The sequence below is a fragment of the Phoenix dactylifera genome, unplaced genomic scaffold (genome assembly GCF_009389715.1).
Source record: "Phoenix dactylifera cultivar Barhee BC4 unplaced genomic scaffold, palm_55x_up_171113_PBpolish2nd_filt_p 001982F, whole genome shotgun sequence".
Lineage (NCBI taxonomy): Eukaryota > Viridiplantae > Streptophyta > Magnoliopsida > Arecales > Arecaceae > Phoenix > Phoenix dactylifera.
In genome coordinates this window covers 43,300-55,865 of record NW_024069264.1, presented here as the reverse complement: position 1 = coordinate 55,865, position 12,566 = coordinate 43,300, and the positions used below count along the sequence as shown (strand labels likewise).

Genomic DNA, 12,566 nt, shown 5'->3' with positions numbered 1-12,566 from the left:
GTTTTTAAGGTGACACTTGGTTGTTGGAAAGAGAAAGTTCATAACTGGAAAGATTTGAAGATAAGAATGAGAGAAAAACATGAACTTTGAAAATTTGTACTCAAAAGTAGAAATCCTTAGTTTCATGATTTTAGGTGTTTTTTGAAAATTTATGCGACAACATACATTTCACATTACAAAATTATGGTTAGTAATTTCGAAAAGCTAAAATATCATGATTTTGAGGGACATCCAAATGCACCCTAAGTGATGTACTGAGCAAAGACACTTTCTTTGTGCAGGTTGGATTTTCTCATTCAAACATCCTTCGTACCATTATCCAGCATGCTTGCTTGCGGTTCCCTTGTCTTGTACCATGGAGAAAGTCATGGAGTGCATTGTCTACAAGACTGCAATCTGCACATCGTGCAAACGTCAAAAGAGAAAACAGAGAAGCTCAAAAGGTCTTTGTTATCTTTGGAGGAGAAACTTCAGAACGTCAAGTATCTCTCATGAGCGGGACAAATGTCTGGCTTAACTTGCAACGTTTTGATGATGTAAATCGCAAAAGCTTACAAATAATTGAAGCTAGTTAATGTCTCATCTTGGATGTTAAAATTTGTGCTGTTAAGTGTCGAAAATATACTTTTTCAGCTACTTTTCATGTTAATATTGTTAAAAAGTTCAAAACCATCTCTACATGAAAGTTTTACCAAGATTTCTTCTATTTACCTGAACTCTATGAAATAGCCTCAATTTGCATCGTCCAAGAAATTTTTATACTTTATCTTTATAAAATTCATTTTTGAGCCTAAAAAATTCTCTTAGAACTCATTTTTTAATTATATTGAGATATTTGGCCTCATCATCATCTTTTTGTGATATTACTTGTTCTATTATATGGATTGTTTGTGATTTTTTTCCTTTCAATCACCAATTTAACATTTTAGCCATAAGCATAGTTCTCTTTGTACTATAACATAAAACATCAATTTACATGCATGCGCTTATTTACGCATGTCAATGTTCATGTAATTGCAACTGTGAATCCTCTTTTGGGAATCTGAAGCATCAAATTCGTTTACCTGACACACACCCATACTCGTATCTTAGCAACATGCTTTGCATGCAGCATACCAGTTTATAATATCTGCAAATAAGTGCATAAAATTTTTTAAGTGACAGGCATGCCTTCTTATGGACATTGATGTCAGTGTATGTAGACTTCTCCCCCTCATCTGGGTTTCTTCATTTTGTGAATTTTTTCCCTTATGTATTTAGAATATAATTCATTGCTTCAAAGTAGCTTACATTTTACCTTTCTGGCCTTATATTTTCCCACTGTATCCTTTATATTTTCCTATCTATTCTATTGATAATATAATTTGCTTGCCTCTAGAATTTTTCTGTTACTCCCAAAGAATATGCATATTGAGATTTAACATGAAATTTTTGTTATCATTGTTATTTTCTCTTTAATTGTTTTGGGTGACTTCAGGTTGATGTACTTCCATGTCTACTTGCTCCTGCAAATGGATATTCATCTACCCAGCACCACGACGAAGATAATGATGCAATTCAAGAATAGTTTGGTCTTTACCGTAAGTGTTCTTTTTGACATATATCTACAGTGATCCAGACAAGTAAATCCTTGCCTACTTAAATGTTTGAAATCTTTTAGGCCCAAAGGGTCATGCTTGCTTTTACTGCAAGTTGTATAACCTGATTCTTCTTGTTATTATCACCATTTTAACCAATAATGTTAGAGCTTTCATATCATGTATTCAATGTGTTCATTGGAAAATTTGACATATAAGAATTTTAATATTTGATCAGGGAGTCTATCTCCTAGCATATCTTTGTGCAACATTATTCTTTTAGTTCTTTCAAAATATATTACTAAAACCCATTTTCTGCTGCAGTTATTCTCTAGTTCTGCGTCATACAACAGAGGAGGTTTTTGCTGCATGTGTTGAGGCAATCGAACCAACTAGAGCTGCACTGACATCTCATTTACGCAAGCATGTGGTGACTGAACTCGCAGAAGCTCTAAATAAACATAGTTGGTTCACGGGTTTTGACATTGTTGATGAACCTCCTGTGAAATATTCACTGAAACAGTGGATTGAGTATGCTAAAGAAGCTCAAGCAGTAGCGTTTATTGCAGGTTCATCCTGAATGATACCACATTCAGTAAATTTATGTTTTATGATTGGTTTAATTTTAATTTCAATTTTAGTTAGTGATGCTTGCTTCTTGTTTTTATGGTAGTGGAGTATGTGTATGGACATAGGCATGTAGATGGAGACATATACAAAACATGCCCACACACTTATATGTGTACTTATATGTGTGCATATATATATATATATATATATATATATTTTTTTATATGCTATGAGGCGTGTGTGACGTGCAAATGCATGTGAATGCACACATACTTGTGTTTTGCTTGTTTATTTGTTTATTACATTTATTTTGGCAATTAGTATATTGGGTGGAGAGAGGGGGGAGAGAGAGCAAGAATGAGTGTCTGGCGTGGAGCATGCTGCCTGTTTGGAGACAAAAAAAATGACTTGATAAGCCTTCTTCTAGCTAAATTTATCTCAAAAAAAAAAAAGAAGCCCTAAGCGGTGCTGTGCTGGGTCCTGGTACTGGCCTGACTTGGACTGGCACAGGCTGTCACTTGAGATGACGGTGGTATAATGTAATTCCCCGACAAGCCTAATATCTCTTTCCCTTATGTACTGCAAAATAAGCTAGTACATTAGTCTATGGTAAAGTAAGATCAATCGATGCTTCGTACTTTGTCATAGTTTTGTTTGCGTACTACTGATCAAAGAGTGTCTCTGTTAATTTGGTTCTAGTTTATAATCAGAATAAAGCCAAAGAAACTGAACTTCTGTTGTGTATTGATGCCTTATTTTTCATAAGGTTACTTTAGTTCTTTCGATTATCATCATTTGCCATTATCTACAGTGCATGGTGGTATTGGTGAGGATGGTACCCTTCAAGCTTTATTGGAGGCTGCAGGAGTTCCTTACACAGGTTTGAGCTTTCATGATCGTTTTCTATCTTCTAACTTATACTCTTTTGCTATACAGCTGGGCTTTTGTCATAATAGTACATTTTTCAGGTCCTGGATCAATGGCTTCCAAAATTTGCATGGACAAAGTGTCAACATCTCTAGCCCTTAGCCATGTATGCTATTTGCAATACTTTTCAAGGATGGATATGCATACCAATTAATTTATTCTAATTGAATGGTTTTATGTTTCTCAACCTATGTATTTAATGTCGGTGTATAAGCTAAACATGAAAATGGCTTTGGTATCAACTGTCAAGTATATTCATTATGAGGTGAAATAGCTCTATTTGTGATGTTGAATTGTAGAATAACTTGCACAAGTTACTTTATGCAGGTGTCTTGTTTCTGTTTTTATGTTAAATGGAATGATTCAAGTTTTAATATTGGCTGAACTATTAAAAATTTGCAAGAACAAGATTATTAAGCTCAAGATAGTGTTGTGGGTAACTCATGTTCCACCATGCCTCTTCATATAGGTTTTCAATAACGGAGGCTTGAGGCATGTTTCAAGTTGCATATTTTGCTCTTAGCCTCTTACAATGAGTCACACCAGAAAACAATATACATTACTTGCTCTGACAATACACATACTTGAAAGTAGTGCCTAGGAAACAACAAACCTCAGGTCGCAGTGTTCCTTTTGGGTCTGCCTATGAGTCGCATCAGAAAATCTTTAAGTTTCCTTTATATGTATATGAATGATCTAAGAACTGTGGGGCATGCGCCTGCCATATTATATCATACCAACTTTTGGCATGAACTGGCATGCTTCGGTGCCCAGCCCTATTTATTTCTTTTGCAAAATGCTGTTCTTTTATGGATTTATGCCTGTCAACTATGTGAATGAGACCTGAGATTTATGTATCTATGATTTGGCTAAAGAGCTAGCTACCTTAATCTTTTATTTTATGATGTGGCATTTATTATTTACATTCTCAATCTGCTAGAATTTGTGATTCTCTCCACTGTTGAATGCAGCTGACAAGTTCAGGAGTGCTTACCATACCTAAGGATGTAAGGAGTAAAGAGGAGCTACTAAATTCATCTCCTCTTGATATTTGGCATGACTTGACGACAAAGCTCAAATCTGAAACATTATGTGTGAAACCAGCTCGTGATGGATGCTCGACTGGAGTTGCTAGACTATGGTATGTGAATGCTCACACAATTGTGACTCTCCATATGTACTTTTGTTTGCCTGAGACTGGCATAGTGTTTATTAGTCTGCATCTGCATGAGTTTTGATGCACCAATCACACTGTTTTGCAGCACTGTGAAGGATTTGGAAGTATACATAAATGCATTGCGGAACTTTCTTCCACGAATTCCAGCTAATAGTTTGTCAAAGGTCTGCAAACTCCTACATTTAGGTTTTTCAGACATTGTGGGTAGGAATTTGTCTTGTAAGTAGGTCCTTTGTTTAAAGGCAGATATAATGCCAGTGGAACTTAAGTTTTCTCCAGTCATTTGTTTGGCTCCTTATGGTCAACTCATTAAATGGATATTAGTCAGAATATGCATAATCATATCCATATCTGCCTTTTGTTTTAATGTATACGAGTACAAATGTAGATATCAGGTGAATTATGATCTTAATTATTAAGCATTCTCATTTGGCATAAAAATGTACAAATGCATCTCAGATATGAAGAACACATCCCCTTAATGTTCAGTTCCGGGCCAGTATCAGCATTCTGCACTGGGTTGGTACTGGGCACCAGGCAAGCTGCTTGTTATTGCATTGCTACTTATGTCCTCTTTTTTCTTTGGGCATGGTATCATGCATGCAGGTGGTCCTACTTAAATCCTTAGTGGCATCATAATATGTTTGGTAGCTTACCTATAGTTCCTTCACTTAGATTAATCCGAATTTGGCTTTTAAATTAACATAACGTGCAGTGCATAAATCTCTCTCATCTTCAGGATTTATAAGTTTATTTGTCATGATAGGAGACACATTAAGATGATCTGCCTTTCAATTTAACCCTGGCCGGTAAAGCTATGCTATAGTATACAGGGCAAAGTGTCATTTTAGCATGGCAGTTCATGATCATATTGAAAATATTTATCATCAGGCACATGACCTCTAGATATTGAAAAGAATTTATCAAGTGCATCTTTCTAGACTAAAATTTGCTTATCAACTTCTTTTTATTTGTTGGAAATTCTTAAGTTATTCTTGCATAAATACATAGTATGCTAAGATAATAAATTAAAAATATATTGTTCAATCAAATGCAATTTTCAAAAGTTCCTGTTCAATTGTATGTGCTAGGCACACGGGGTGATTGAGATGCCAAATCCTCCTCCACAATCATTAGTCTTTGAGCCTTTCATTGAGACGGATGAAATAATTGTTTCATCCAAATCAGCAAATGATGGTGCTCGTAGTCTAATATGGGAAGGACACAATGAATGGGTTGAAATAACAGTTGGTGTCATAGGTAAACGTGGAGAAATGCGCTCACTGAGTCCTAGCATTACTGTTAAAGAAACTGGTGACATCTTATCGCTTGAGGAGAAATTCCAAGGTATGTTTTCCTATGCCTAATCTTACAGACAATCATGGTTCCATGGATGTGCTCTGGCTATTTTTTAGTTGATCAGTTTAATTATATAGAACAGCATGTTATGTGTAAATTGTACCTTTTCCACATTGCCTGCTCGTTGAATGCTTTGTTTTCTTTTATCTTCTTTATTCTTTATGATAACTGTGTTATAATGAAAATAACCTTGGGCATCACCTGTGCCTTAGACCATTAGTTCTAGGACCTCATTTTAGTCTATGTACCCTGTAAACTATATTTCAGATCAGTAAAGTGGGAATGGCAACAAAGATGCGGGACAATATATATAGGTCTCTATATGGATATCTACATTTTAGGTATTCCACCTGAATTGGACATGCAGGTGTTTAATTGAGTTTAAATATTCCATATATAGTATACATGTCACATGATGTGTGTTATGTCATGCTCGCAGTTGCAGCTATAATTCATATTGACTGGGTCCTCAGTACAATATGATATTAATAATATTACAACCATGGTATGTTGAACCGGCCGGTACGGGCCGGTTCAACATGTATCGGACTGGTCCAGTCCTTGACCAGTTCAAGCATGGAAAATGGTTTGGGGCCGGAATCGAGCGGTATGGGGTCCGTACCAGCTTGAACCGGCTGGTACAAGAGCGAACTGGACGGAACCAGACCGGTTCCATCCGGTTCGGCCAATGCAAACTGGCACCTTAATGCCACAGAGTGGCATTTGATGCCATTCTTTGGCATTTGCCACAGAGTGGCTAAATGCCATAGAGTGGCTGTGGAGCGCGTCGCACACACGCGCTGTGCGCTATTGGCCGGTTCAATATAGGACCGTACCGGTCCGGTAGGCGACCGGTACGCCTACCGGTACTGGTACGTCATACCTTGATTGCAATGTATTTTTTCTTCTTAAAAAAGTTAATGTTTTTTATTGAGTTTGGGTTTAAATATAAGATCTCAAGTAGCACATGCTAATGTTATAATAAGATATTTTTTTTTAACTTGTTATAAGAAAAATTGCAGGAGCACACTTACGGACATATTTTTCAGGCCTTGAATTGGAATATGTGATGAAATGTCATCATTATCTATTCCTCTGTGTGTGTGTGTATTGTACATATCCTATATATATTATGCATATATATTATAAATACGTATTATGAATGTTAATAAAAGCACATTATACATCTAAAATGATGATTTGGAGAATGAGACTTGAAATATTGCATCCATGGTTTGTGATTTGCTGGGGTATGTAGCCTTCATAAGTTTTCGCTGATAGGTTATGAAAGCAGAAAAGCTGGAAGTCATTATGTTAAGGAGGTTGGTGTACTTCTTTTGGAAACTCAGCAACAACAACTTGGGCCATATTGTGAATGCTTAAAAACATACTTATGTGGATTACTTTAGGAGTAATAAGGTTTGATGGACAGGGATTTTCCAAGCATATCACCACATTATTATCCTAGGCAGGAATACTGAGAGGACAAATATTAGGCTATAAAACTGATTCTATTGTGATAATGTTAGTGTGATTGTATGTAGGGTGGTATTAGTAACTATATTATAATCCTTTCATCATCTCATCAGATTTATTTCTAACACAAAATTAACCCTTGAATGCAGTGGATTTTTTTTACATTGAAGGGACCATTTAACTATGACTTAATATTTGGGGGAAAGTAGACAGATTTGAAAAAAAAAGCCATCTGTTTGAGCATAAACAGGTGACTAATAGATTCAAGTGAGCCTTTAGTTCACCCTGGGCATGCATATTGAGATCCCCAAAAAACCCCACCCTACAACCAGGGCAGTTGAACCAATTTTCTATCTTGAACTTGCCTTGCTTTCTTTTATCCTTAAGTTGTACCAAGGTTCTCTTCCACCTTTGTCATCAACAAGGTCTTAAAACCTAGACTCTGCTAACTAAAACCCTATCACCTGGGATCTTGACCAAAAATTTAATTAGATGAAGCCTTTAAATCAGGCAAAATGCCTGATTATAAAATTTAGTTTCAAGTGGACAAAGTTTTAGCAAGAAGGGTCTCAAATGTAGGTGATAGTGGACAATCTTTAATTTGGTTGTAGCCTGGTCAAGAACTTCTCTGTAATATTGTTATACATGTACTATGTATCGTAGAGATTAGTTGCATGAATGACAACACATAATATTTAACAACTATATATGTTCCTTTAAGCTAATGATATTGACTACTAAAACTGACTGTTTTGTAGGTGGAACTGGCATCAACTTGACACCACCTCCAGCAACAATTATTAGGTTTGTTTTTAAAATCCTTGATCTCACCTATATTTTAATTGCTTCTAGAAGTACGTTTAGTGGTTTGGGCGGCTATACAAAAAGTGGTTTGGATGGAGTTTTCTAACTCATTTTCTAATTACTTTTGAGGCATTATAGCTTTGTGTTCACTGGATGGTTAGGATGCCTGACATTATGCAGGAATCTGGCATTTGATTTAATCTCTAGATACTATTATCCAAATGTAAGTCAAGAAAATCATCAATGAGTCAACTTTAGCTATTGAAGCTGGCGTTTAGAGCGGTGTTTCCTTAGCAATATAGGTGGAGTAGGTTTCCACGAAAGCAACTCAAAAACATTTCAGACAAAGCTTGTAGTTGTATGTGCATTCATGCATGTAGGTATGTATGTATAAGCAAATACGCATACATTACAAACCTTAATATTTTATTGTGCTGCCTTGTTAGTGTTTTGGCACTTCAGTCTATTGAAATATCATCTGTCACTGAGGACTCTGCATTCTTTTGTTGTCTACATATAAAAAATTCAAAAACATCTTGTCAAGTGCCTTGACTTGGATGTGAATGTATTTCTCACCAATATAGGAAATAATTTCTCCATATTGAAATTTATTTGATAAGAACTTAACATAATTGAGAGATATTGATATGAATACAGAGAGAATAGCTTGTATTGTGCGCATAAAATGTGGCTGTGCAGTTTTGATGGCAGTTTTGACATTGGAGCTAAAATGAACTTAGTTTGCCCACAATATCTGTGCTTTGCTGAGATGGAACCTTGATACATGATAAATAGCATGAACAATGTGCAAATTCTATCAGAAGCTTTGACACGTGATGACTAGAGTATAACATTTATCCTTGATTAAAACCTAATTTTGGGAAAATCTAATTCATCTTATACTATTGGGAGGAAACTCTGGACAGTGTAACAGCAGGTAATGAAAGCTTTTCAGATTTGGTTAAGTAGGTTGGATGAAGCGTCTCATTGTTTGACAATCAGAATCATGGTACTCCCTCTCATTGTTTGACAATCAGAATCATGGTACTCCCTCTCGAATAATCACATAGGAAGCTTTTTAATTAACAAAAGTGCACTCTCTTGATGCTTCTAACAGATTTCTGCTTGTTGCGGGTGCATGAACTCACAGATTGTGTGCTCATATATCATAAATTACGTAAACTAGTACTCCTTGCTGGGACAAATCCGTCATGAAGTTTATTGTTGTTATCTCTTTTAAACTTTGCAACTAATATGCTAATGACCAAAAGGAGCTTGATAAAGTAACATGCATTGAGACTTTCATTCACATGCGCATTTTGTCTTCAAAAGAACCTGTACTGTATCATCCTTCTGAGGAGATCGCTTGCCCAATTTCTTCAGTAATGATGCCTTGCAAAGATGCAAACAGCGGATGGAGGAAATAGCAAATTATTTGGGGTTGGAAGGTTTTTCACGAATTGATGCATTTGTGAATGCATACAGTGGGGAGGTAAGCTGATCTTCTCAATTAATTGAATATTCTATCGTCACTATTCGACTTTGTTTTGTTAGGAACTATTTGACTTTTCAGATAATGATATTATGCTAATGTTTTAAAGAACCTAAGAAAAGAACTTCTTTCAAAATTAAAAAGCGAACTTACTGTCTTTGTATCTCTTCTATGTCAGAAACAATTGGTCTTAATTGCAAGTGTACGCGGCTGCTGTGCATGCATCTGTGTCTGGTCGGCACTGGAATACTTATAGGGACAGTTAGACTGTTAGTGTAGCAAACTCGAACAAATGTATACCCAAGATATCAGTGGACCCAAGAATTTGGGATCAACTCTACTGGCTCTCCAATCTCTCTTACTCTCTCTGCCTACTCTACATAGTTGAACTCGGAACTTCCAGTTGCACTTCTTGCCCATACTGGGCTAGGATGCATGGAGTGTATCAGTGCATCCAACACCTCTTAAAAAATTTACATGATTTATAGCCATGGAAAATTCCGAAATAAATTAAGTTTCAACCAAGGTTTGTTTTAGTTTGATAATACATGTATTCTCAAGATTATTTACCAGTGTTTTTTTTTAATTAAAATCTGATAGTACAAGTATATAAAGAAGGCAGCTTTAGCGTAAACTGGACACAACCTAGCTACTTAGCTATACCTGAAGTTAAATTTGTGTGATAGGACATCCAAATTAATGATCCATTGCACTCTTCATGATCTATAACATCCTAAACATCTAGAAACAAAATATGCTTTGGAAACTCATCACCTATGAAACAAATGGTCATTTTAAGCGAACAGATTTCAACAATGGAACGTGATGACTGTGTCAATTGGTGGTTGCTAAACAACCTGGTTCACTTGAATTTTGGTTGATTTATCTTTCAAAATATGGGGAACAAGGTGAGCCATGTGGATCATTGACTTGGATGATGAATCATGTGTTTTGGCAAAGAACACAACTAAAATAGTTATCCCTTGAAAGTGTGCCATGCTAAAAAATGGACAAATGTATGATATATTTTTATTAATTTATTTTAAATATGGCTCTTTTCAGGTACTGGTGATAGAGGTTAACACAGTACCTGGGATGACTCCATCCACTGTCTTGATTCATCAGGTAATAGTGAAGTCCTCAATAACAATAAGAAGCATTCTTGATATAGTGCTACCATCTCAGGTCCATTGGTTTCTGTTCTTTGCCATTTCAGGCACTCGTGGAACAACCACCAATCTATCCCCAACAATTTTTCAGGATGGTTCTTGACTTGGCCTTTCAAAGATCTGAATAGATTTTTAACATCTGTGCATCACTTTCTAAGAATAATTAAAATGTATGTGAAAAGTGGCAATCCGTGTCCTTGCTAAAACAAATTTAAGGGATTATTTGATGAAAATTTTTCAAGTGCCAAAGTCTTTTGTGGAGTCCCATTCGGTGCTTGGGTTGCATCTAAATTGCAAGGGGTTGCAGTTGAAGGAGTAGATAAATACTTGGAGCGGTGAGCCACTAATGTGGTGCTAGAAAGACTGCCGTTGTGATCTCCTCTATAATATGCGGGCCAGCTGATGGCTTATTTTATAATTATTGAACCTTCTCTCTCCAGGTATCATCATTAGGCCACCCTGGTATTTATCCCCAAAGTCATTTGTGTCACAGCAGATTGTCTGTCTGTGCTAACCATGGTGGCTGTTGTATGGAACCTTCTGAATATCTCTTATTCTCTATTTCTTTTTCCTCTGTTCCTGTTTGCTCCTTTCTGTAACAGGGGGTTATGTACTCTCTGAAGTCGCGGTCGAGGCCCATTGACTGCCGAACTAAAGAAGTCTATGGCTTCCTCAGTAGTGACTGCATTAAATACAGATGAAGGTTTGTTAAATGAAGTTGGGACATTGAAGAAGAGGCAGATATGGAAGCAAATATAACTTACGTAGAAAGGCTAGTTTATGTTATGACTGCATGGAGGTGGGAGCGAGCTGGGCTTGCTTTGAAATTGAAATTTCAGCATCAGGAATTTACTGCAATACATTGTACATGCCCAAGGCTGAAATTATGTGGGGCTTGATTATTTTATATGTTCTCATAGACAGGTTTATCACAATAATGCTTCAAATGACTGGATCGCATTCTGCCTGAAACGGATGTCCTGCTAACCCTGTGATTAGAGAACACTGTCAACTTAAAGTTCATTTTTAATCATGCAGCACTACGTTGTAATGTCAGGTTGTCATGGTGCAAGCAGCAGCTGAACGCTCAATAAATAGGTTGAACTAGGTTATATGATTTTCGAAGATATAATTACTTCCCATTTGCTTCTAGGATTTTCTAGAGAGAGAAGCTCTGAGATTTGGGAAAGGTTCGAGAGAGAGAGAGATGGACCAAGATGCGTTCCGTTTGGCCCCCCACCCGCCAACTCTTTCCTCTCTAGCCTCTTCCCTCCAACCTCCCCTATTCTTGGCAATTGGAGTCTTTTGCCTTCCATGCCGGCAACTGTGAATGGCCGCCCAGTAGTAGCCGATGGGGACAATGGGTGGAGCAGCGACCTCGCGATGAAGCCGAAGTGGTGGGAGGGAAAAAAGTCTTAAAAGTTGCCTATCTCAGTCAATGGTGAGGAATAGGTCGACGTTCAAAGTGGTGGTATTGGAGGCGACGAGGATGAAGACTGGTGATGGAGGTGCTGTGTAGGTGAGGACGAAGACTGGTGGCCATAGCTTTCGTGCTCGGAGGGCGACGGCTGCCGAGCCATAGAGTGGAGACAGCGACGATGTCGAATCACGGAGGTGTATGAGGATGCTAAGAAATGGGCTGTGACCAAGTCGCAGGAGCGGCAGAGCTCGACGAGGAATGGAGGATAAGAAATGGGCTGGTTTAGGCTGGCTGGGCTGATGTACTTTGTTGGACTGTTCCATGGCCTGGTTGGGCTTGTTGGTTCGCCCGTTTTTATCTTTTCTTTTTTATTTTCTTCTTCTACTTAGTATACTTTTTCTAAATATGGTTGGTCCTCTAAACCTCCATTCTTCTCAAAAAAAAAAAAAATTATTACTTCCCTAGGCCACACGAACTAGAAGCAGCTCTTAGTTTGAATTTATGCTCTGAATCAATTGGAGATTTTGCAAAAAAAAACAGGTACACTTTATTTTCATTTTTTGTGAGTTTGGATTATTTATTTTTTCCTTTTTTA

At 37.0% G+C, this 12,566-nt stretch overlaps 1 protein-coding gene across 1 annotated transcript; it reads left to right on the top strand.

Moving 5' to 3' along the window:
* Window positions 1-225: 225 nt before the first annotated feature.
* LOC120109279 (D-alanine--D-alanine ligase-like) lies at window positions 226-10,969 on the top strand (the record flags this gene model as incomplete). The annotated part of the gene is given in 13 exon segments (XM_039123040.1): window positions 226-536; window positions 1,478-1,556; window positions 1,559-1,580; window positions 1,902-2,146; window positions 2,959-3,027; window positions 3,116-3,180; window positions 4,046-4,215; window positions 4,337-4,415; window positions 5,343-5,598; window positions 7,845-7,890; window positions 9,274-9,382; window positions 10,445-10,507; window positions 10,599-10,969. Coding segments are annotated over 13 exon segments (1,595 nt in total), but the record flags the coding sequence as incomplete, so codon positions are not given.
* Between the last annotated feature and the right edge of the window lie 1,597 nt (window positions 10,970-12,566).